Source organism: Salmo trutta, chromosome 27, assembly GCF_901001165.1.
Source record: "Salmo trutta chromosome 27, fSalTru1.1, whole genome shotgun sequence".
In the NCBI taxonomy this organism is placed as follows: Eukaryota; Metazoa; Chordata; class Actinopteri; order Salmoniformes; family Salmonidae; genus Salmo; species Salmo trutta.
Genome location: NC_042983.1, coordinates 10,633,557 through 10,659,152, shown reverse-complemented (window position 1 = coordinate 10,659,152; position 25,596 = coordinate 10,633,557). Strand labels below are relative to the sequence as shown.

The 25,596-nt window shown below is 43.4% G+C and overlaps 1 protein-coding gene across 1 annotated transcript; it reads left to right on the top strand.

Annotated features, from left to right (window-relative positions):
* The first annotated feature begins 1,154 nt into the window (after positions 1-1,154).
* Positions 1,155-25,128, top strand: LOC115164293 (max dimerization protein 1). The gene is made up of 6 exons (XM_029716611.1): positions 1,155-2,003; positions 2,708-2,807; positions 9,662-9,691; positions 17,110-17,224; positions 20,752-20,911; positions 21,212-25,128. The coding sequence occupies exons 1-6, from the start codon at positions 1,937-1,939 to the stop codon at positions 21,415-21,417; spliced, it is 678 nt and encodes a 225-aa protein (XP_029572471.1). The 5' UTR covers positions 1,155-1,936; the 3' UTR covers positions 21,418-25,128.
* The last annotated feature ends 468 nt before the right edge of the window (positions 25,129-25,596 follow it).

The following is a 25,596-nucleotide window of genomic DNA, read 5'->3' as shown; positions in this document are numbered from 1 at the left end:
GAAGGTCTGAGAATGTTTTTGAAGGTTCCTTTAAGGTTCAATTTTTTTTTTTTTCGTTCACTGCTATATATAATAATGGTTTCATTCCGTTTGGTTCCTAGTGAATGCCTCCCATGTTATCTACCTCGCATGGCCAAAGTTCTTGTTGGTCTGTCTTAATCTTTCTCGCATACAAAAACAGTTGCATTCCAATCAAATAGATTTGATTCTGGGCATCGTCAACAATGGTCATGTCAATCATGCACAAAATATATTTTGTGTAGTCTTGCCGCAACATATGCAATGTTTTTTCCCCTCATAGCTAGTATGCCAATTGCATAACCTGCTATGAATCAATCTGCCAATCTAGTTTCCAAGCATATTTGGAGATTTCCAAGTGGTAAAAAGTGTTCTAAAGTAAAGAAACCTAAATGCAAATTGAATTAAGGTCGGCTCTCCACTGTCATGCTTTCTAGAATTCAATTATGTTTTTATCACTATATCAATATTTTATCACACATTTTTATGGTTAAAGGTGCTTAATTACTACTGCGGTCCATATTATCTCATCAGGAAAACAAAGGTATCTGTCACTAAACGAGACAGACCAATAGTGGAACAGCATGTGAATTCGGCCTACCACTGATCTTGAAATACGGCAAACAACACTGAGAAACCAATCACCGATGTACACAGCGAAAGCAGCATGTCCACGGGGCGTGGTATTACACACAAAAAAGGGGTGTTGCCACCGCAGCTCGTGCTAGTTGTTGATAAATCGTGACCAGTCTCGGGGAGAACAACCAATGGTGGAACGCTAAAACACTTATTGGTGCCAACATTAGCGAAACGAGACTCCATTGTGGATCATGTATTGTAACAACGCTAGACTGATGGGGGAGAATCTAAATTAAATACCCCTCACGTCCTCTCTCCTCAAAACCCATTGCATGAGCAAGTCAGAGGTTGCTCTTACCTTCTCTTTTGAGAAGGAGGATAATGCAATTGCGATTTCCCCCTAGGATATGATTGAGCCAAAATGGCGAAACATGTTGACCAGTCGCATATGACTCGGGGTATGTGACAGCCCTATTGGTTGAAGCGACAGTTGCTAGGTCCAATAAGAAATGCATTTACTATTTAGGATACCCAATCGCATCACCGTTCACAGAAGCTTTATGGCAAAAATACAGGAGTTAGTTTGCCAATATAATTGCGGTCTGATCAACACTGTTGTAAGGTAGCAGTTTGGCTAGCCGCTCTTTTCAAACATTTTGTATAACTTATTTTTTGTGTCAGCCTTTGCAGCTCGAGACCGAGCAGCATAACTAGCCAGCTTGTTACTACAGTATTTGAATTTGACAAGGCTGGTTTGACGTTGGATAGCTAGCTACATTCGCTGGTTGGAAATTTCGAACAGACATCACATTTTAAGACGGGTTCATTTGTTAGCTTCACACGCTAGCAAGAAAGCTATACTTTTTTTTCTCTGCGGCTAAGTTTGAACGTACATTGTTTTTGAAAGCCATCTACTAATAACTAACTAGCTACCGGTTGTCATTTTACTTTGTCAACAACAAGGCGTGACGTTTGGTTCAACACTAATTCTGCCTGCAAGATTTTTGTTGGTGACTTCCACAAACGTTGGCTAGCATTTACGTTAGTTTGCCATCACTGACAGCGATTGTAACCGCGAGCCAGCATCAGTCAAGCGAATTTGACAAAAACAATTTAGCCAATAAATAAGCTATCAAGCTGATCAGAGCAGTATCACAGCGATAACTGACTTGTGTTATCGATAAATTGCCTTGTGGGAGATATATCATCTCTTGCTTATTTTAATCATTACCAAAAAAACGTAATTGAACGTGAAGTAGTTAACGTTAACCCACAGAAGTAGTTGTGTATCCAAATTCATACCCGAAGTGTCATCTTTTTGTCGGTGCTATTGTTGAAAATGGCGGCGATCGAAATGGTGCAGATGTTGATCGAAGCAGCAGAATACCTTGATCGCAGAGAAAGAGGTACAGTAGTGATAACATGTTTTGCATTCTTATTTTTTTAAATGAATGATTGAGTTACTACCGTGCCTCAATTGCATTGCTGGTGGACGCACCTGTTATAATCAATTTGTCAGGTTGATTAGCTATAAATAATGTATTGATTTATTATTGCAGACCACATATTAAACATGAATGCATAGCTAAGTAATTGCATTGTAACTAGGCTACATCGACAAATAGAGGTAGCTGGCAGCAATATGTTCACAGCAACAACAAATGTACAGCAATAATTACAGTCGACACTACCAGGGTATTTATCTAGACACCTTTTAAGTATAGTGTTTGCAATCTTACTGAAATGCAAAAATGACCGTATTTATTATTTTTTTTAAATAATTATTTGTCACATTCACACGGTTCATGCTTGCTTCATTGAATTTGATCTTGATGTTCTCTCCAAGCGACCCCTTCACTTCTCTGTTGTGGTTTGCTGGTAGGGTTTACTCTAGTTCAGATGACATCATTGGCTGAAGGGGAAAAAATAAATCGATATTTTGTACAAATTGTCTCATCTTCCCTAGGCAAAAATACAGTATTCCCTCATCTAACATTTCTGGCCCTCATCAATTTTCATTGGAATGTGTATGGCTGCATTGAATGCATTCCTTGCACTGTTGAGAATTATGATGATGTGATTGACTTGTATCCTGCTCATTTATTTGCAGAAGCAGAACATGGCTATGCCTCCATGTTACCGTTCACCAGCAGCAAAGAGAAGGACAGCTTGAAACGGAAAAACAAAAACAAGAAGAACTCCAATAGCAGGTAGTCATTTGACTAACAGTAGTGTATAATCCCCTGTGTACTGTAGACCCCCTCAGTGATTCAGCTGTAATGGCAAGATCAGTTTTTCAGAAAACAAGCAGTTTGTGTGGTCCAGTTTTGAAGCACCCCCTCATCAGGCTGTGTTATTCATCCATGTGCAGGCAGAGCCCCCCTCGTCCTACATTCACTCATGTAGTGAATGTCATATAGGCGTGGTGGCACGGTGTAGGCATGCAGCACTGACAAAACCAACTCGACTTTACCAACTTGCAGGGGCTCTGTTGGGTTGTTGCTTTGCTGTCCATTGGGATTGTGTTCTGATCTTCAATGTTATGCTCTCAATGCTGGACAAGCTAGTCTGTTTACAGCCAATAGTAATCTTTAACTGTATTATCATAATCTATAACAACCCAGTCCTTCTGAAACTCTATAAAACTGATGCTTTGAGTTTGTGTCTGTGAGTGTGTTTGTGCCTGTAAATTTGCTTTGAGCATTTTTAATAGCATTTTGCCCTTGCAGTATCCCAGACAGGAAAAACATCAATCAGAATTAGGCAGAGTTAAGCAAGTAGCAACATGCAGTAGTGGGGAATCCAAGCAGATTGAGGTTGATCAGGGTGTCCAAGGACAGACTGCACCAGTCAAGCAGTTCACCCTGATAGACAGCTCTCCTCCTGGAAGGACAGGACACCCTCGCCTGGCCAGCTGTCTGTTGTTATCCAGCTTATCAAGACACCTAGCTATGAAGAAACAGCCTCCTACGGTAGTCCTCCTACCTAACCCTGACAGAGATTAAGCAGTATGTCTGGGTGGCCGGGCGAGGCAGTAACTCGAGATAACTGGATATTAAATCTAAACCGGTGAGGAGGGGTCGCATGGGTCTATTTATGCCTCAGTCTGTTGTAATAGGAACCTGATTCATATTAGATATTAGGTTACATAGGTAGTTTTAGCACTAGTCAAATGTTAATGTTAAATTCTAATGACTGTAGCAAAGTAGAATAGCGCCGGAGAGGATGGATGACATTTTACGTGCTCCTAACAACTGTTATTCTGTTCAATTTTTGTTTTGCGTTTAACTTATTTTTAAACTTATTTTGTACATAATGTTGCTGCTACAGTCTCTTATGACCAAAAATAACTTCGGAACATCAGAACAGCAATTACTCACCACAAACTGGTAGAAGCATTTTCCTTTAATGAGTCCGACGTGAAGGATATACTGCTCTCCCGGGAACAGGCCCAAATCCCCATCATTTGCGTATTTGCATGAAGAGAAGACGGACAAAAAGGGGGCGGAGATCGGGCTCCTTTCTGAGAATTCGTAGGCGAGCGAGTAAACCCCCACTGCCATCCGTTCTATTGGCAAACATGCAATTATTGGAAACTAAAATCGATCTACACGCAAGATTAAATTACCAATGGGACATTAAAAACTGTAATTTCTTATGTTTCACCGAGTCATGGATGAACGACGACATGAACAACATACAGCTGGTGGGTTTTACTGTATTGGCAGGATAGAACAGCAGCCTCTGGTAAGATAAGGGGTGGTGGTCTGTGTATATTTGTAAACAACAGCTGGTGCATGATATCTAAGGAAGTCTTGAGGTTTTGCTCTCCTGGGTATCTCATGATAAGCTGTAGACCACACTATCTACCTAGAGAGTTTATCTGTATTTTTTTGTAGCTGTCTACATACCACCACAGGCTGATGCTGGCACTAAGACCACACTCAATAAGCTGTATACCGCCATAAGCAAACAGGAAAACGCTCATCCCGTGGGGGCGCTCCTAGTGGCCGGGGACTATGCAGGGAAACGCATCCGTTTATACCAAATTTCCACCAGCATGTTAAACTCTAGACCACCTTTACTCCCAAACAGAGACGCGTACAAAGCTCCCCCTAGCCCTCCATTTGGCAAATCTGACCATAATTCTATCCTTCTGATTCCTGCTTACAAGCAAAAATTAAAGCAGGAAGCACCAGTGACTCGGTCAATAAAAAAAAGTGGTCAGATGAAGCAGATGCTAAGCTCCAGGACTGTTTTGCTAGCAGAGATTGGAATATGTTCTAGGACTCTTCCGATGGCATTGAGGAGTGCACCACATCAGTCACTGGCTTCATCAATAAGTGCATCGACAACGTCGTCCCCACAGTGACTGTACGTACATACCCCAACAAGAAGCCATGGATTATAGGCAACATTCGCACTGAGCTAAAGGGTAGAGCTGCCGCTTTCAAGGAGCGGGACTCTAACCCAAAAGCTTATAAGAAATCCCGCTATGCCCTCCGATCAACCGTCAATACAGGACTAACATCCAATCGTATTACACCGTCTCCGAACGCTCGTTGGATTTGACAGGGCTTGCAGACTGCAAAGGGAAGCCTTTGTAGCCCAGCCTAGAGCTTCCCAGTGACACAAACTAAATTACTTCTATGCTCGCTTTGAGGCAAGTAACTGAAACATGCATGAGAGCATCAGCTGTTCCGGATGACTGTGTGATCACGCTCTCCGCAGCTGATGTGAGTAAGGTCAACATTCACAATGCCGCAGGGCCAGACAGATTACCAGGACGTGTACCCCTATCACGCTTTGACCAACTGGCAAGTTTCTTCACTGACATTTTCAACCTCACCCTGTCCGAGTCTGTAATACCAACACTCTTCAAGCAGACCACAATAGTCCCTGTGCCCAAGAACACCAAGGTAACCTGCCTAAATGACTACCGGCCCGTAGCACTCATCTGTAGCCATGAAGTGCTTTGAAAGGCTGGTCATGGCTCGCATCAACACCACTATCCCATAAACCCTAGACCCACTCCAATTTGCGTACTGCCCTAACAGATCCACAGATGATGCAATCTCTATTGCACTCCACACTGCCCTTTCACAACTGGACAAAATTAACACCTATGTAAGAATGCTATTCATTGACTACAGTTCAGCGTTCAACGCCATAGTGCCCTCAAAGCTCATCACTAAGCTAATGACCCTGGGACTAAACACCACCTTCTGCAACTGGATCCTGGACTTCCTGATGGACTGCACCCAGTTGGTAAGGTTAGGTAACAGCACATCCGCCACACTGATCCACAAGACGGAGGCCCCTCAGGTGTGCGTGCTCAGTCCCCTCCTGTACTCCCTGTTCACTCATAACCGCACGACTCCAACACCTTCATTAAGTTTGCTGATGACATAGCAGCGGTTGGATTGATCACTGACAACGACACGACAGCCTATAGGGAGGAGGTCAGAGACCTGGCAGTGTGGTGCCATGACAAAGTCTCTCTCAACGTGATCAAAGGTCAAAGGAGATGATTGTGGACTACAGGAAAAGGAGGACCGAGCACGCCCCCATTCTCATCGACGGGGCTGTAGTGGAGCAGATTGAGAGCTTCAAGTTCCTTGGTGTCCACATCACCAACAAACTAACATGGTCCAAGTACACCAAGACAGTCGTGAAGCGGGCACGACAAAACCTTTTCCACCTCAGGAGACTGAAAAGATTTGCCGTGGGTCCTCAGATCCTCAAAAGGTTCTACAGCTGCATCATCGAGAGCATCCTGACTGGTTGCATCACTGCCTGGTATGGCAACTGCTTGGCCTCCGACCGCAAGCTACTACAGTGCGGCCCAGCTTCCTGCCATCCAGGACCTCTATACCATGCGGTGGCAGAGGAAGGCCTTAAAAATTGTCAGACGCCAGCCTAGTCATAAACTGTTCTCTCTGCTACCGCATGGCAAGCGGTACCGGAGCGCCAAGTCTAGGTCCAAAAGGCTTCTTAACAGCTTCTAGCCCAAGCTGTAAGCCCCCTGAACATCTAATCAAATGGCTACCCAGACTATTTGCATTGCCCCCCTTTCCCCTTTACACTGCTGCTACTCTGTTATTATCTATGCATAGCCACTTTAATAATTCTACCTAAATGTACATATTATCTCGACTAACCGGTGCCCCTGTGCATTGACTCTGTACCGGTACCCCCCCTGTATGTAGCCTCGCTATTATTATTTTACTGCTACTTTTTAATTATTTGTTTTTTATTTATTTAGGTTACTTTTTTAAAATTGCGTTGTTGTTTAGGACTTGTAAGTAAGCACTTCACTGTAAGGTCTACACTTGTAGTATTCGGTGCATGTGACAAATACAATTGTATTTGATGTGTCTGCCCCGCCCACCTCAGGATCTGTCTTTTTCAGTCATCTATTTGCTGTGTTTGAGGTGTGCGAAATCCCCCCCCACCACCACACCACATTGTGAACAACACATTTGAGCAGTCTCCCTCTAGAGTGGGTTTGGTGCAATTCTGCACATTTTTCCGGAGTGGAACATTTGCTCTAACTAATTTCCTGCAATTCTACAAATTTTTCTATAGGATGGAGAGAAATGTTAGCAGTTTTATTTTATTATTATTTTTACCCCTTTTTCCACAATTTGTGATATCCAATTGGTAATTAGTCTTGTCCCGTCGCTGCAACTCCCGTACGGACTCGGGAGAGGCAAAGGTCGAGAGCCATACGTCCTCCGGTACACGACCCTGCCAAGCTGGACTGCTTTTTGACACACTGCTCGCTTAACCCGGAAGCCAGCTGCACCAATGTGTCGGAGGAAACACCATACAACTGGTGACTGTGTCAGTGTGCATGCGCCCACCACAGGAGTCACTAGAGAGCGATGGGACAAGAACATCGCGGCCGGCCAAACCCTCCCCTATCCCGGACGACGCTGGTCCAGTTGTGCATTGCCTCATCGGTCTCCCGGTCACGGCCTGCTGCGACACAGCCCGGGATAAAACCCGGCTTTGTAGTGACGCCTCAAGCACTGCAGTGCCTTAGACCGCTGCGCCACTCGAGAGGCCCTAATGTTTGCAGGTTTTAATATATCTGAGTGAGATTGACTAACAATCAGAGGGCCTGACTGAGTTCCGCTAGTTGCCCATCCCTGGTTTAAATGCTTCTTACAGTGGTGATCAAGTTTTATAAATTGCATGGCTGGGCAGTGGATCTGTAAAAGTAGTAGTGCGTTGCTAGGAGCAACGTAAATGCTGGCACTTTTTATGAATGTACTTGTCTCCTCTCTCCTCTTTTCTCTCGCTCCCCTCTCTCTCCCCTTTTGTTCTACTGTTCACTCTTGGCAGTCAATGCTGCTTCAGCTCCTCCATTACAGAAATGGTCCTCTTCTTTCTCTCCCCTGCTCCCTGTGCACACAGAAACAGGCCTGACATGCTATTGTGTTGGTGGACTAGACTCTGTAGACCTGTTTGTTCCACTCTATTATGAAGTCATGGAGAGAAAGATGTTTTTTTTAATATATATATATATATATATATATATATATATATATATATATATATATATATATATATATATATAATCTCAAATCATCATATTGGTTGTATGGCCTCTTGGGCTCAGTTGAACATTTTGCCCAGGATGTCCTTAGCTCTCTCCGCCTTAGGAGAACCCAGGGGAAACACTGACTGATAAGACTATATATAAAGCTAACGACAACATTGCAGCTATGTTTATCCTTATTCTTACGCTCTTCCATTGTGTGTAGTACTACATAGCTGGAATACTGTGTAGCCTAATTCACTGCTTATTACATTGATCATATGACTGCTGTATTGTACACACAGAATCACAAGACCGTTAATCCCCATTCAAGTCAATAGGTCTGCAATGATTTGTTCTATTTTATAACTGTACGGTAATGCATGGGCTCCTCATGTACAGCATGTCAGGTAGATGGCACCTAGGCATCTTTGTCCTGTACAGTAATACGACCTGGCAGAGGAGAGGAAAGGTCTCTGGCAGTGGCATGCCTGCCCCCCCCCCCCCACCCCTATCACATGGGAAATGGGTTACACTGGTAGCCCTATTCATATCCTAGTCTTCTCTACCAGTCAGCTCTACTGTGCTGTCATATGAACTGTACTCTCTGGCTGGGGCAAGCAAGCACTCGTATTTGTGTTGTCTGTAGTGCGTGGTTGATCTTTCGGAGGGGGTCCAAGGCTGTCGGGGTGCTGACAGTAGTCAGCCTGCAGGTTGGTCTATTTTGGGACTGGAGGTTGGGGAGTTCCGGTGTAGTGGAGAGAAGAGGACTTTGCTCCTGTCCCTCTCCCTCTGCCTAGTGCCCTTTCCCTCTCACCCCATTGCAGATTCTTTATGAAAAAGAGACCTGGCCAGCTTCCTGGCCCTGTGTGGAGCTTGGAGAGAGGGGTGCGTATCTGTGTGCCCTTATCCTACAAGGGACAACAAGCCTCATCCCGGTAGAGCTGGTAGGACCATAGGCTGTTGGTGAACAATGCAGTTTACACTGCAATGTAGGAGGCAAGGTGGCCACCAATACACAATCACTACAAGACCTTTTAAATCGTCTCTGTGCCTTTTTTTCTGTCTCTCTGTGTCTGTCTGTCCCTCTTCCAACCGCTACTCTCTTTTCACCCTTCACACACTCTATAGCCTGGCTGGTATCAGGCAGCAGGCTGTTTCTAGTTACAGTTGCCCCCCCCCCCCCCCCGGGCCTCTGTGTGTGTGTGTACACGTGTGTGCCTCCTATATGTATGTATGTGTGTGTGTGTGTGTGTGTGTGTATATATATATATATATATATATATATATCCCTGCTTTTTCTCATTTCGTAGAGTTTAACTTCTCTGTGCTTTTTGGCGCTTCATAAACTCCCACACAACACAGGCCTCTCCCTCTCCGCAATAACTCCCTGGCTGACTGCAGTGGTGGCAAACGGAGAGGGATCGTCTATTATTAAAGCACTTTACTGAAGCACGCTGAATCCACTGTGTGATGATGTGTAAGGACACTTTCTAACCTCTGTCTGTCTGTTCACAGATCCACACACAACGAGATGGAGAAAAACAGGTATGTTGAATCCCACATCACCTCTTAGCTCTGTCAGATCACCCTATTAGACATTGAATCTCTCCTCAGTCCCACATGGTTAGAAAGGAGTAATGAGAGTGAAATGAACGGTGCAGAATGCAGCTTATCCTACAAGGGACTACAGGCCTCATCCCTGGTCTCTCTTTGACCTCTACCTGGCTGTCCCTGGAGTCTCCCTGTTTCCATAGTCTCTCCCTGGAGGTGTCCCTGTCCCTCTGGTGTTCTAGGCAGGGTCTGAGTGGTGTTCTGTTTCAACCAGGGCTAATGACTCAGTGGCAGGCAGACTGACTGAATAATGCATGGCTCTGGAGCTTAGGCCTGAGAACAGCAGCACACCATAAGAGTGTGTGTGATTCTCAGGCTTTATAAACCCATACACATTCCCTTAACTGGAAGGAAGGCAGCCATCTCACTCGTGCTGCCTATTGCCTCTATCAATGCATCCCTCCTAGGTGTGTAACAGTTCACCAAACCCATGGTTCGTATTGTGTTTTTGGGGTCAATGTTTGGTTCGGTTTTGGTACAGCAGGAAAATGAAATGCCATTCACAATGTTCAGCATTCACAATGTTCCTGGCATTGTCTGTTGTGACTATTGTTATGTTGGGCCTCAAGTTTCCACTCTTGATTCTGTGTTTGTAGCCATGTGGGAGGTAGGAATTTACCAGTTGTGAAGTCGTAAATACCAGTTTGACGCGTTCATGTGATTTGAACTCGTTGAGAAATGCCGATTTGGCTAATGGCCAACAAACTGTGTCAACCATAAACTAAAAGTACAGCTATCATGCTTGTAAACAAATTTATAGAGTTCAAAAACTACATTTAATAGATTCCTTTTTATAAATGTTTTGTTACATTTTAACTGGTGAAAATGCTGTTAGAGGCCATTTACTTAGTAGATGAAGTCCGAGGTCACCGTGTGGGTGCTCATGACGCTAGACGAGTTTCCCACCAGTAATTACCAGTTGGAGGGCCGTTCAAGTGGATTTTTTTTCCCCCCAGCCATATGTGGTAAATTCCCACTTCCAGCTTGGTTACGAACGCACCATGACACTGCTTCTGTCAGTGGGGGCGTGTCTGTAGCACAGTACATCTCCCCCTCTGGGGGTAATGTGATGGGCGGTCACTGTTAAGTAAGCGCAACACAGGGTGCATTGGTCAGTTCATTGAAGCTTTGGCTTTCTTATATAGAGCGGCTACTACGTTTGCTGAAATGAGTGCAAGATGGATGCTCGAGTACTTTTACGAGGTGCTGACTGAAACCCCCAATTCTCAACCACTGAGAATGGGCGCATATCTGTGTCAATAAACCAAAGACTCTACATTTTTTTTATCTTAACACAGCTTATCTATCGCTCTTGTAATTTCTTTGGCCCAGTCAGAATCAGCTGCCAAGGGCTGCTTGAGTGCAGAGGGGAGACGATGGTGTTCCTTTGCGTTTCGGTCTACTGTGGGGATGTCTGCGTAAATGTGACAACATATTTGAGGTGTTGGCAGCTACGTAGGCTGTTCTCGTAGAGCGTGGCGACATACTGTTAACGTTTTATCCACAACTCTCTGTCCGTCGTCGTTGTAATCTACTGGGAAGCCGTTCCCAAGCGAGATTTAAACGATGATGGAGGATCCTCCAATTCTGGTTTCTTGACCTCACCATTGTATAGAACTAGTTCCCAGCTGCGCCTCACAAAAGTACAGTTTTGAAATGCGGCAATTTAAGATTGAAATGTTGATTTCCAACGTGCACATAGGCTCTAATTGTTTTAACGAAATGACCTGAGATATTTTCAGCTCAGATTTACTCGAGGCGTAGGCCTAGTGTTTCTGCTGTAAATATTCATTTTATGTATTCATTCTGGTTTACAGTGCGAACCGAACCAAGGTCCCCGTACCAAATGGTTCGGTACGCGTACCGCTATACCCCTCACACCACTGACAACGGGTATGACAAATATTCTACAAATTATAACCAGCATGGCCCCTTGTTCCGACACAAAATGGCAGTTATTGCAAGGCGACATTTTTGTTTGGCCAATGATGAAACACAAACACACTGCCAGCCAGAGGACGGTGAGACTAGATCCGTCTGTCAGTCGTTGTGTGTGTCTAGATAGACTCAAGCAATGGGGGCTCAATGTTTTCTACTCCTATGTTTGCTCAAATGAATCCTACACTTCTACCACAAGTCCTCTGTTACAGTGAGTCCCGTAGCTGAATCTGCCTGCTGGAGCTGGCCATCTGTGTAACCTCACTCCTCTCCACCACACCTTTTGCGTGCAAACTCATCCCCATAGAAATGGAATGTATGGATTGCATTACTGTCCTCATCCCTCTGCTCGGGGCAATTAGCCTGAGGTCAGAGACGGTACAGGAGGATGATTTACAGGCCGCAGGGCAAGTGGAAGGCCTGCGTTCAGGAGGCCCGGTTGCCCGTGTAAAAGACCATGTTGGTTGGAGCGTAGGGAGTTGCCCGTGCATGGTCTTGTCTCTGGTCTATATATTACACAACACTGAAATGTCTGGACCAGGGTTTCCGTTAGCCGGTAATGGCCGCATTTTGAAATATATATATTTTTTAAATACAATTTGCCAGCAAAATTGACTGAGAAAAAGGTAGGCAGGCTATCAGCAAGTCACCCATCACTTTACAATGTGAGCTGGAGGCAGTATGCATTTGAAAACATGCTTAATGGTTTAAAACCTGAATGTTTTACTTCCATATTATGAGGCATGTCTTAACTTACTTGAAAATCCGACCGTTGAAACATGGCAATTATTTTATAAAGACTTCATAAGGGGCACGTGAGTTTCAAGTTTTGGGAAGGATACAATATCCTACTATTTCTACCTATCTGCGTTCCTGTTATGATTTTCATATGCATATGCATTTTCGTGGTTTAATTTCAGTAACGTTTTCGTTTCTCAAAATTGTCGTGGTTAATCATAAAAATCTTCATTCAAAAATAAAAGTCAAAATTCTACTAATGCGAGCGCACCAGCTTCTGCCATATGGACACATTGATACACCGTGATTCATTCGTGGCTAAATAGCCTAAATGAGCTTCCATTGTCAAATAAGTAAAATAATGCAAATCAATTTATAACATTTTTGACATGTTTTTCTGGATTTTTTTGTTGTTATTCTGTCTCTCACTGTTCAAATAAACCTACCATTAAAATTATAGACTGATCGTTTCTTTGTCAGTGGGCAAACGTACAAAATCAGCAGGGGATCAAATACTTTTTTCCCTCACTGTATGCCATTTCTCTCCTGTTCTATTGGTTTTCAGATCATCTTTCTTTCCTTGTCCAGAAGCCAAAGGCACAATCCTAGTCATATTAGCGACCCATCCTAACAGAGAATTTGAATCTCTGTCACATATATTTCCCACAAATTGCATTTTGGCAAATGCTTTGAAGATGTCTTATTGGCTGCTTTATTACAGGAGTTGCGTGTTCTGTTCAGATGAATTACCATAATCTAAAATGGGATTTGTGTCATTCTGAGCACGGTGGGTGGATGCCCTTATGGGTTACACACCCAATGCATATGGGTCTGGTAAATTTCTCAAATGGCCGTTAAATTAAAATCTTCCCGGTCATGTTGTCCGGCACCACATTTTCCAAACGGAAACCCTGGTCTGGACTTCAATGCTGGACGTTGTTGGTGGGATTTGTCAAAGGGTAAGGTACAGGCTCACAGAAATATAGGCTACATGAACACAGACCCATAAACAGTCACCTCATTGATACGTTGTATCCTGGAATATCATGTTGCAGAAATAGCCTTGTTTTTGTGTCCTTACCACACCCTTACAGTCCTGCCATTCAGTCAGACCTAGTGTTGCAAAGATGGGTTATATAAACTTTCTAAGTTTACCAGTAAACTACCAGAATTTTGGTAACTTTCAAGGATTTTATGTAATCTATCACAAAACTTCTAGTGGGCCCTTTGGGTACTTCCGCTTATCACAGGTGTCTTAAATTTCTAGTTGAAGTCGGAAGTTTACATACACTTAGGTTGGAGTCATTAAAACTCGTTTTTCAACCACTCCACACATTTCTTGTAAACAAACTATAGTTTTGCCAAGTCGGTTAGGATATCTACTTTGTACATGACACAAGTAATGTTTCCAACAATTGTTTATAGACAGATTATTTCACTTCTAATTCGCTGTATCACAATTCCAGCGGGTCAGAAGTTTACATGCACTAAGTTGACTGTGCCTTTAAACAGCTTAGAAAATTATGTCATGGCTTTAAAAGCTTATGATAGGCTAATTGACATCATTTGAGTCAATTGGAGGTGTACCTGTGCATGTATTTCAAGGCCTACCTTCAAACTCAGCGCCTCTTTGCTTGACATCATGGGAAAATCAAAAATCAGCCAAGACCTCAGAAAATAAATTGTAGACCTCCACAAGTCTGGTGCAATTTCCAAACGCCTGAAGGTACCACGTTCATCTGTACAAACAATAGTATTTAAGTATAAACACCATGGGACCACGCAGCTGTCATACCGCTCAGGAAGGAGATGTGTTCTGTCTCCTAGAGATGAATGTACTTTGGTGCGAAAAGTGCAAATCAATCCCAGAACAACAGCAAAGGACCTTGTGAAGATGCTGGAGGAAACAGGTACAAAAGTATCTATATCCACAGTAAAACGAGTCCTATATTGACATAACCTGAAAGGCCGCTCAGCAAGGAAGAAGCCACTGCTCCAAAACCACCATTAAAAAGCCAGACTACGGTGTGCAACTGCACATGGGGACAAAGATCGTACGTTTTGGAGAAACGTCCTCTGGTCTGATGAAACAAAAACAGAACTGTTTGGCCATAATGACCATCGTTATGTTTGGAGGAAAAAGGGGGAGGCTTGCAAGCCAAAGAACACCCTCCCAACCGTGAAGCACAGGGGTGGCAGCATCATGTGGGCATGCTTTGCTGCAGGAGGGACTGGTGCACTTCACAAAATACATTTTCCTCCCTCGTGGATATATTGAAGCAACATCTCAAGACATCAGTCAGGAAGTTAAAGCTTGGTCGCAAATGGGTCTTCCAAATAAACAATGACCCCAAGCATACTTCCAAAGTTGTGGCAAAATGGCATAAGGACAACCAAGTCAAGGTATTGGAGTGGCCATCAAAAAGCCCTGACCTCAATCCTATAGAAAATGTGTGGGCAGAACTGAAAAAGCGTGTGCGAGCATGGAGGCCTACAAACCTGACTCAGTTACACCAGCTCTGTCAGGAGGAATGGGCCAAAATTCACCCAACTTATTGTGGGAAGATTGTGGAAGGCTACCTGAAACGTTTTACCCAAGTTAAACAATTTGAAGGCAATGCTACCAAATACTAATTGAGTGTATGTGAACTTCTGACCCACTGGGAATGTGATGAGAATGATTTCAGCTTTTATTTCTTTCAACTATTATTCTGACATTTCACATTCTTAAATAAAGTGGTGATCCTAACTGAACTAAGACAGGGAATTTTTACTAGGATTAAATGTCAGGAATTGTGAAAAATGAAGTTTAAATGTATTTGGGTATGTAAACTTTTTACTTCAACTGTATCTCTGACCTTATCACATTTAAAACATATTAAATATGATGATATAAAAATATATATAATGACAAAGCTGTAAAACCTTAACTAAATATAAATCAACTTATTAAATATCATTGGTGTTTATTGAGTTTCAGCATGAAATGTCATTTTTTTTACGCGCTGTTAATGTTTTGGTGTCAAACTGATGGCAGTTTTGGAAAAAAGTAAATCGTTGGGTGAGTTGCAGAGGTAAATTTAAAATGATGCCATTCTTGATTAGATGCTTTTTTTCCCATTAATTAGGCAAGTTCCTCTTAAACCATCTGGTCTATCTACTAGAAACTCATGGACAATATGGACACAGATATTTAAAAAATAATAATACTATATATGAATAAAACATTCAAGTCTAAGTTACCAAAGTTACGATAGATTGCCATAGATTTTCTGTTAATTACCAAAACTACTGAAGATTCTGGTAACTTTTTTTTGTAAATTACCAGTAGCTTTGCAACCCTAGTCAGACCACATAACACCGGCTTAGTACTGTAGGCCTGCTTACTGTTGCATGCATGACTCTGCCCTGCCGTCAGTTGACATTGTTTAACAAACATTAGCCTCCCTGTACATCCTGATTTTATCACAACAGTGTTGCTGCTCCTGCTCGGACTCTGTCACATTACGTCATGCCAGTTTCCTGCCCTTTGGAATAGTTAATAATAAGCTAAGCTTTAGGCTAGCAGAGGAACACACCTGGATATGTCCCAATCTTATGTACTTGTTTATCTACACAGCATGTGTGTGTCATGTTGGCTTTGTTTGTGTCTCCTCTCTCTCTCTCTCTCTCCAACATTAGAATTTTCTTTAGTCATTCACACTGCAGTTGGAAGGGATAAACGCATACTATATCATATCTCTCTGGAGTACTCCCAGTACTAAATATTCTTCATACTCTTAGCCTTGAGCTACAAACAACATTTCAGAGGTTCTCAACTATCCCACATTTTGTGCAGTCGTTTTCATTTGAAGTTCGCCCCACTCATGCGTTGGCCTTTGGTACGCACATTTTAGTCATGTGGCATACGGTCTTATCCAGAGCATTCATCTTAAGATAGCTACACACACCTGCAGTAAATAGTGAGGTCGTGCCCCTTGCCTGCCTGTGTGCATGTAGCAGCCTCTAGTTGGAGGTGTGATGTGTTGTGTAACAGGGGTCATGTGGTCACCCATCGACACCCACTATTCCCCTTCAGCTGCCAAGCTGAGGGAGGAGAAAGAGAGGAGATAAGGGGGGATAAATAAAGAGATCTCGAGCAGCTTAATGTAAATGTTGTGATCACCACACCGGGCAGGTGCAGGCCCTAGGCAGACAAGTGTTTGTGGATGAAAGTGATCATTCAGGGGTGAAATGACTGCAGGAGAGCTAGAGATCTGACACCATATAAGGTGAACAATGACGTCTGAGGGGGTTTAAAGGCCCAATGCGGTCATTTTCATGTCAATATCATATCATTTCTGCGTAACAATTCTTAGTTTTCCATAAACATTTTCAAACCATTTCTCAAGCAAGAATTTAGCTGTGAGTGGTCTGAGTGGGGAGGTGAAAACTGAAAGCTAGCTGTTATTGGCAGTGAGGTCTATTAACCAATTTATGGGCTGGTGACGTCACCAGGATTGCCTGGATGAAAATACAATCAGGAAATAACCCTCTTTTTTTTCTCTCACTTTTACAGTGTTAGTTTCATCAGCTGTTGCAGAATATGATACAAAGCACAGGAAAAAACTGAATTTGGACTGCACTGGTCCTTTTATAGGTGGCTGATGAAATTATGCATCTCTCTTCCTCTCCAGACGCGCACACCTACGGCTGTGTTTAGAGCGACTGAAATCCCTCGTTCCATTGGGACCAGACTCCAACAGGCATACCACCCTCAGCCTGCTGATGAGGGCCAAGAAACACATCGTGGTGGGTGATGGTGGGCGGAGAAGTAATGAGAAATCAGTTTAAAGTGTTTACAGTTTCAAGAGGGCAATTTTATTCTACCATTGGAGGAGGTTAATAGACGGTGCCACTCTGTTTCTGCCTCAGCCAACTCCCTTTTTACTGTCATGGCAACGTTTGGCGTGGTTACAGCAACAGAGTTGACTAAAATAGAAAGAAATCTGTTACCATGGAGACCCTATTAAATTACTAGAGGGGGCTATGTAATAAACCCTTAGTTCTTGAAAGGGGTGAAAATGGCAGCCATGTTGGTCCGGGAGAATTCCAAACCAATCTAATTGGAATTAATGGCAGTAGAGGCGTAATCCCGATTTGACTTATGTAGGAAAATAAAAGTAAGGCATATCGTATATCAGAAATTGTGTAATAGAATTATTGTCAAATAATTATACAGTTCATACAGGTTTTATACACTGCTCAAAAAAATAAAGGGAACACTTAAACAACACATCCTAGATCTGAATGAAAGAAATAATCTTATTAAATACTTTTTTCTTTACATAGTTGAATGTGCTGACAACAAAATCACACAAAAATAATCAATGGAAATCCAATTTATCAACCCATGGAGGTCTGGATTTGGAGTCACACTCAAAATTAAAGTGGAGAACCACATTACAGGCTGATCCAACTTTGATGTAATGTCCTTAAAACAAGTCAAAATGAGGCTCAGTAGTGTGTGTGTGGCCTCCACGTGTCTGTATGACCTCCCTACAACGCCTGGGCATGCTCCTGATGAGGTGGCGGATGGTCTCCTGGGGGATCTCCTCCCAGACCTGGACTAAAGCATCCGCCAACTCCTGGACAGTCTGTGGTGCAACGTGGCGTTGGTGGATGGAGCGAGACATGTCCCAGATGTGCTCAATTGGATTCAGGTCTGCGGAACGGGCGTGCCAGTCCATAGCATCAATGCCTTCCTCCTGCAGGAACTGCTGACACACTCCAGCCACATGAGGTCTAGCATTGTCTTGCATTAGGAGGAACCCAGGGCCAACCGCACCAGCATATGGTCTCACAAGGGGTCTGAGGATCTCATCTCGGTACCTAATGGCAGTCAGGCTACCTCTGGCGAGCACATGGAGGGCTGTGCGGCCCCCCAAAGAAATGCCACCCCACACCATGACTGACCCACCGCCAAACCGGTCATGCTGGAGGATGTTGCAGGCAGCAGAACGTTCTCCACGGCGTCTCCAGACTCTGTCACGTCTGTCACGTGCTCAGTGTGAACCTGCTTTCATCTGTGAAGAGCACAGGGCGCCAGTGGCGAATTTGCCAATCTTGGTGTTCTCTGGCAAATGCCAAACGTCCTGCACGGTGTTGGGCTGTAAGCACAACCCCCACCTGTGGACGTCAGGCCCTCATACCACCCTCATGGAGTCTGTTTCTGACCGTTTGAGCAGACACATGCACATTTGTGGCCTGCTGGAGGTCATTTTGCAGTGCTCTGGCAGTGCTCCTCCTTGCACAAAGGCGGAGGTAACGGTCTTCCTAAGTGGACAGTTTGATTTCACAGAAGTGTGATTTGACTTGGAGTTACATTGTGTTGTTTAAGTGTTCCCTTTATTTTTTTGAGCAGTATATAAAGTTTCTGTATAAATAGCCTCTAAAATATGTGAATAGACCATAAATGTCTCCATTGTTGTTTTCTTGGAAAGCTGTGAGCGCTATTATGTTCAGATATCTGTACTTGTCTGAGTCCTATCAACTGATTTCTACTAGTGTATGACTGGATTGGCTGCATCGTTTGAATAGTATATTGGCAGTTAATTTGGAAAATTCTTGATCATTCCTCTAAAACTGTCTGGCTAGCTAGCTAACAAACAGAGTGCAGATAAATTCTTCAAATGCATTGTTTTACATTATCTTATCGCAGCACTGGCAAACCATGGTTGACCAACTTCCTGACCCAAATGGCTGATCTTTAATACCATCATAAGAAGGTTCAAATTAATTCTAGTATTCTAATTCCTAATTCTATGTCTGTTACCCTCGTGGTCTAGAGGGTAATTAGTGTAGTGCTAACTCGGGTGAGCGACTAGTGTACATCAGGGTTTGATGAGGTAGAGTAAAGCGGCGCCTGGTAAAAACTAAACCCTGCATCACTCCAGGACCAAGGTTACCTACTTAGTAGACTAGACTGTTGAGGAACCTGTCCATGGTTAACTATGTGTGGTTGGTAGGAGGAGGCCAGTATATTAATTAATCACTGTTTGTATTTAGTCAATAAGTATTCAACCTTGTTATGGCAAGCCGAAATGAGTTCAGGAGTAAATAGTTGCATATTAAGCCATAAATTGCATGTATTCACTCTCTCTAATAGTGTTTTATCATGATTTTTCAATTACTACCTCATCCCTGCACCCAACCCATACAATTATCTGTAAGGTCCCTCAGTCAAGCAGTGAATTTCAACCACAAAGTCCAGGGACGTTTTCCAAAGCCTAGCAAAAAAGGGCACGTATTGGTAGATTTATATAAAGCAGACACGGAATATCCCTTTCAGCATGGTGAAGTTATTAATTACACTTCGAATGGTATATCACTACACAGATAATGGCGTCCTTCCTAACTCCGTTGCCAGAGAGGAAGGAAACCGCTCGGGGATTTCACCATGAGACCAATGGTGACTTTAAAACAGAGTTTAATGGCTGTGATGTGGGAGAACTGTGGATGGATCCACATTGTAGTTACTCCCCAATTCTAACTTAATTGACAAAGTGAGAAGGAATTTTCCAAAACATGCATCCTGTTTGCAACAAGGAACTAAAGTAATACTGCAAAAAAAATGGTTATGTTTGGGGCAAATCCAATACAACACATTACTGAGTACCACTCCATATTTTCAAGCATAGTGGTGGCTGCATCATGTTATTGGCATGCTTGAAATTGTTAAGGACTGGGGAGTTTTTCAGGATAAAAAAGAAACTGAATGGAGCTACGCACAGGCAAAATCCTAGAGGATAACCTGGTTGTCTGCTTTCCACCAGACACTGGGAGATAAATCTAGGGCAAGACCTGAAAATTGGGGTCTAGCAATAATCAACAACCAATTTGACAGAGCTTGAAGAATTTTGAAAATAATTATGTGCAAATGTTGCACAATCCAGGTGTGGAAAGCTTTTAGACACCCAGAAAGACTCACAGCTGTTATCACTGCAAAAGGTGCTTCTACAACATGACTCATCGATGTGAATACTTATGTAAATGAGATTTGTTTAATTTTCAATACATTAGCAAAAATGTCTTAATGTTTTCACTTTGTCATTATGAGGCATTGTGTAGATGGGTGAGAGAAAAAAAATCTGTCTCTGACATAACAGAATGTGGAATAAGTCAAGTGGTACGAATACTTTCTGAAGGCACTGTACATACTGAGGTCAGAGGTTGCAGGAGGGCAAAAGGCGATATCAGCATGTCTTAGAGCAGCTGTCACAAGAGCACACACACAAAGTGAGGACCAGTGTCTATTGCTGTATGTGTGTCTGCTGTAGAGGTTGGAGGAGAGCGAGCGGAGAGCCCAGCATACCTTAGACCAGCTGCAGAGAGAGCAGAGGCACCTGCAACGGCGTCTGGAGCAGCTGGGGGTGGAGAGAACACGCATGGACAGCACAGGATCCATTGTCTCCTCCGACAATCCTGACTCAGACCAGGGTGAGCACTCAAGGGAATCCCTGTCCTACATTACAAACTGAACTGGGATCATTAATGCTTTGTGGAGGTTTACAGTATAACATGTCGTTTTTTTCTTCATTTGTCAAAGTTTCAAGTTTTTCCATCAAACCACACTATAATACAATGGTGTCCATTCTCTTCCACCAATCCTTCCACCCACTCTATGTGATGGGGCTTTATGTTAACCAAAGTTATTGAATTTGAATATGAGCTCAGTAGAGACCACATTGGTGCTGATTGTGGTACCTGCATAATATTGACCTGTGTTGTGTGTTGCAGAGGAGGAGCTGGATGTGGATGTGGAGGGGACTGACTACCTGCTGGGGGATCTGGAGTGGAGCACCAGCAGTGTCAGTGACTCTGATGAGCGGGGCAGCCTGCGCAGCAGCTGCAGTGACGAGGGCTACTCCAGCGCCAGCCTGCGCCTGCGCATGCAGAACCAAAACACTCAGGAGAAGGCCGAGCAGCTGGGCTGCAGCCTATAAGAGCACAGCCCTCAACCTCTGACCCCCCCAGCCCTCATCCAATCCCGTCCTTCTATCGTCCAGTTAACTCCCGCCCTCCAACCAGTCTCTGCCAATCAGACCTCACTCCCAGCAGGACTGGCCTGCTCTGACCAAGCCCCCTCCTCCTTTCCAGCTGTATTCCACCTCTTTCCCCCCTGAAACCCCCAATGCAACACCTCTTAGACACCGTCCTATCTCAACCATCCATCGGCCAACCAGAATGGAGGATCAGTCTGTGGCACTGCCCAATCAGAGCTTTTTGATGAGTGGGATTAGGAAGACAAGACACTCCGTCCGTCCCTTTGTGTCCACCAGCCCTCCCCCTTCCTTCCTTCCTTCCTTCCTTCCTTCCTTCCTGCTCTGCTGTCCGTTTCAGTGTAAGAGCCAAGTAGAGGTGACTGACTTTTCACATATCCATGCAGTGTCCCCCTTCCAGCGTCCGAAAACTTAAGACAGCTAGAGAATGTGATTACAACACCACACCTACACCCCACTGCCTCTCTCTCTTGTTCAGAAGCCATCTGAAGCAATCCAGTCATGATGAGAACCCCTCTCGACCCCCAGCTCTAAATCCCATCTCGGCCATTTCTCCCATGAGACGCCCCTCCATAGGTGGTGGTGGTGGTACAGACAGCAGAGCTGTGCCACCTGACTAACCAATCACAGCATGGTATTTTGGAACGGAGTATAGGAATGGATGGTCTTGGTCAAAGAGCTGTGGCGTGGTCATTTTAAACAGTCTACACAGCAGCTGTTGTAGTAATGTTATCAGGTGTAGTCTTTCAGTAAGTCTTTATGGTAAATAATCGTCTACCTGCACTGTGCACGTGAAGCCTCACTGGGAGTTCTACGACGCTAAGCACGGCTGTGACGTCATCCATGTTCCACAACCTCTTCGTTGTTGTGGTCGGCAGCAATACATCCATCCCTCTCTTCTCTACCGGGATAGCGGCTGGATACATACCTCCATGTTTATGGCTCTTATGGGGTGGGGGGTTATTAAGCTGTCATTTTTTTTGTCCACACCTACCATTTCAGATTTTTTATGATTGGGGGGGGAGTAGAAAAAAAACCTTGTGAAGAACAATGTGCAGCATGAGATTAAGGGTTGGGGGGGATTGGGTTTAAGGCAACTTGTATCTTCCTCTCTCTGATGACGGTGGCGTCTAGCTTGTGTTTTAATGTACGTGTCTGTGTTGCTGCTGGTCACGTACTGTAGCCAGTGGTAATCACTTCAATGTGTCTGAAGGGAAGTCACACAGACAGACGGACAGTACATTAACTGTTGAAATAAACCACATTCCATGTTAGAGAGAAAGTAAGGTATGTTAGTAGAGAATTACCTTCGCCCATATTTATGAGGGAGAGCGTTTTGCAGTTTTAATGCCAGGAAGGATCTAGCTATCTGCTTCAGGTTACCCACAAGCAGAACACAACCGATTTGGTGACTTGCTTTGCCTTTCAGTCAAAACACAGTACAAGGAAGGTCAACGTCTATTGAGTTAGTTCACCTCTGAAAAGAAAAGAGCAGAAAGGTTACTGTACACTAAATATACTCTGCCTGGCCTATAGAGCTATTTATTATTTTTAGCAAGATGTAGTCATGTTTATGTAAATAGTTTACACAGAAAGAGCTCTATGTATATTGAATAAAAAGTATTTATATTCGATCTAAATATATAGATATATCTATTTCATTAGTTATCGCTTTAGTTATGTTATTCTTGTGAGGTTTTCTATGTGTGCTTGGTTTGCACATCATAGTCAATCCATAGCTTTTTAGAACTGTCTTTTGTGCCTATAGACTTGTGTCCTTTCAGAAATTGGCACGGTGCTCCTAGAAATGAATGAAATTGTTTTGTGGTTGATTATATAAAAAAAAAATAATAATAATAATACATCCTCTGTCAATAGGAAAATAATTTAAATGAATATAATTTTTAAAAAGTGAATATAAAAATGTATATAATTTAAGAGGAGCTGGTGTTGGTGCTTTGGCATTGCTGTGACGATGGGAAGCTACAGTGGGGTTTTCACCCTTCTTTGTGCCTGAGAGCCTGAAACAAAATGGCTCCTTGACCCAAGAGATTATAACATAGTGTAGCGAGAGGAGGAAATGGTGGGTTCAATAACCTGGGGATAAACTGGAGAGGATTGCAGCAGCGGTTGAATGTAGTTGACTAGCCTATAATCTATCTCCTGCACTGTTGCAGCGCAATGGCGAACCTCGATCCTGTGTCACATGCAGAATCTCGTTAGAATGGGAAGATGGTCGATACACAGACAAAAAAATATATATGAAATATAGGATTAGGGTTGTTTAGTGTCTTGTGTGGAATGCTGCACTTCTGTGTCACTTAAAAAAAACGTATCCAAAAGGAGAGGAACGATGTAACCATGCTAGAAGGGGATTGTTGGGAATTGAGCCCCTGGCTGAGACTGGTGTTATGGGGCAGGTGTGTGTGCTGGAATGCTGTCGGTTTGAGTCGGGGTGTGTGTGTGTCCCGTCACTGTCTTCAGAGAGAAACTATAAGGGTTTGGGAGAGGGAGGGTTGTTTTGAATTGGGGGGGAAGATTAGCACTTGAATGGATGTTTTTTAGTTGTTTACAAGTAAAAAGGTACACACACAACAAAAAAGCCCACGTCTTCAAAGAAGACCTCATGTATTATTAAAAGATCGAATGGGATCTTAAGCACTTACAAATGCATAACATATTGTAGGAATTGGAATTCGTAACATACTGTATCATACGAATTGCAAAAAAAGAAAAAGGATGGCGTGCACAATTTTCTGGGACCCGTTTTGTCTTGAGTGCTACTTTCTAAACTACTGGTTGAAAATATACGAAACCTCTGTAGCATCACTTTAACCTAAGCATTGTCTGTTATTCGGGGGCCACACACTCTTCTCTTTCCCTCCGTCCATGGCCTGTTTTCTGTGTCTTCCACTCCTCGTGTGTGAATGTGGCTCCCATAGAGAAGAGATCCTGATTCATTTCTATGGTGGTTTCCCCCCCCCCCCTCCTCCACATGCTGTGGGCCAGCCACCATGGTGCAGAGGGAGCCTGAGGGAGCAGACTGGGCTGTTTGTACAGTATAGCTGCAGCTCTCCTCCCTCCCTGTATTACACTTTAACACCCCTGGTGCTTCAGCATCTGCCTTAATAGCAGGTGTGGATTCTTAAAGAACAAGCAGATCACTGCAGTTGGCTTCTGTGTAGTCCTGTGTAAGCTATATGGGATATCACCCTGGGAATTAAATTTTATCTTTTTATTTTATTTTTGTGTATATTTGGGTTAGGTTCGTACGAAGTGGCTTAAGCCTTAAAACAGACAACTGTAAGAGAACCATAGTAAAGTATATTATATATGAATGTATATAATGTAAGTGTAGACGTGTTATTACGAATGTCATTCTTTTCATTGTAACTGTGTCTCGGGTGTGTTGCTCTCCCTCATACGCGCACACACGTCATACACGCACGTCAGAAAAACAATGGCTTAAGGGTTTGTTCAACTATTAAAAAGGTGGATATTTTGCGCACTTACATTTTAGAATTGGGGAATTTGAATATTGACTTTAAAAGAAAGCACTTAAACATTTCGGAGGAAGGGGGGGAATGTGGAACAGTAATTTATATTTGCCAGTGATTTGAAAGGAATAAAACATCTCCCAACCTTGTTTACCGAGCTACTTTCCTTGTCTTTGTATTTATGACTTGGTCGGATGATTTGAAATATGTATTCATCTATGATTATGCTGATTGCAGTTATGTCTGTCTTACCTTAATTGAATACTCAGGCTGTAAGTTACTCTGGAAAAGGGTGTATGCTAAAGGACCGAAATGTAATGTAAATCTAATGCAGAGCACATGCCTCTAGTGCCTATATTCTATAGTAGCAATAATCAGCTTGGGTTTGATGAGACCTTTTTCAATGTGGAATGATGCCAGACAGGGAAAACAAAGCCATCATCTTGGGAGGTAATCAGAGCTAGCTTTGGCAGGCAGAATAACTCTTTTCTGACAGTAATCTCCTGCCTAAATCCCTGGTTTGACCAGATAAGTCTGCGGCTGTTTAATAACCGGGATGGAGGGAGGAGAGGAGGGAGTGATGGAACCTTGATCAGCATCCTTCCTCTCAAAAGTCTGTCGTCTT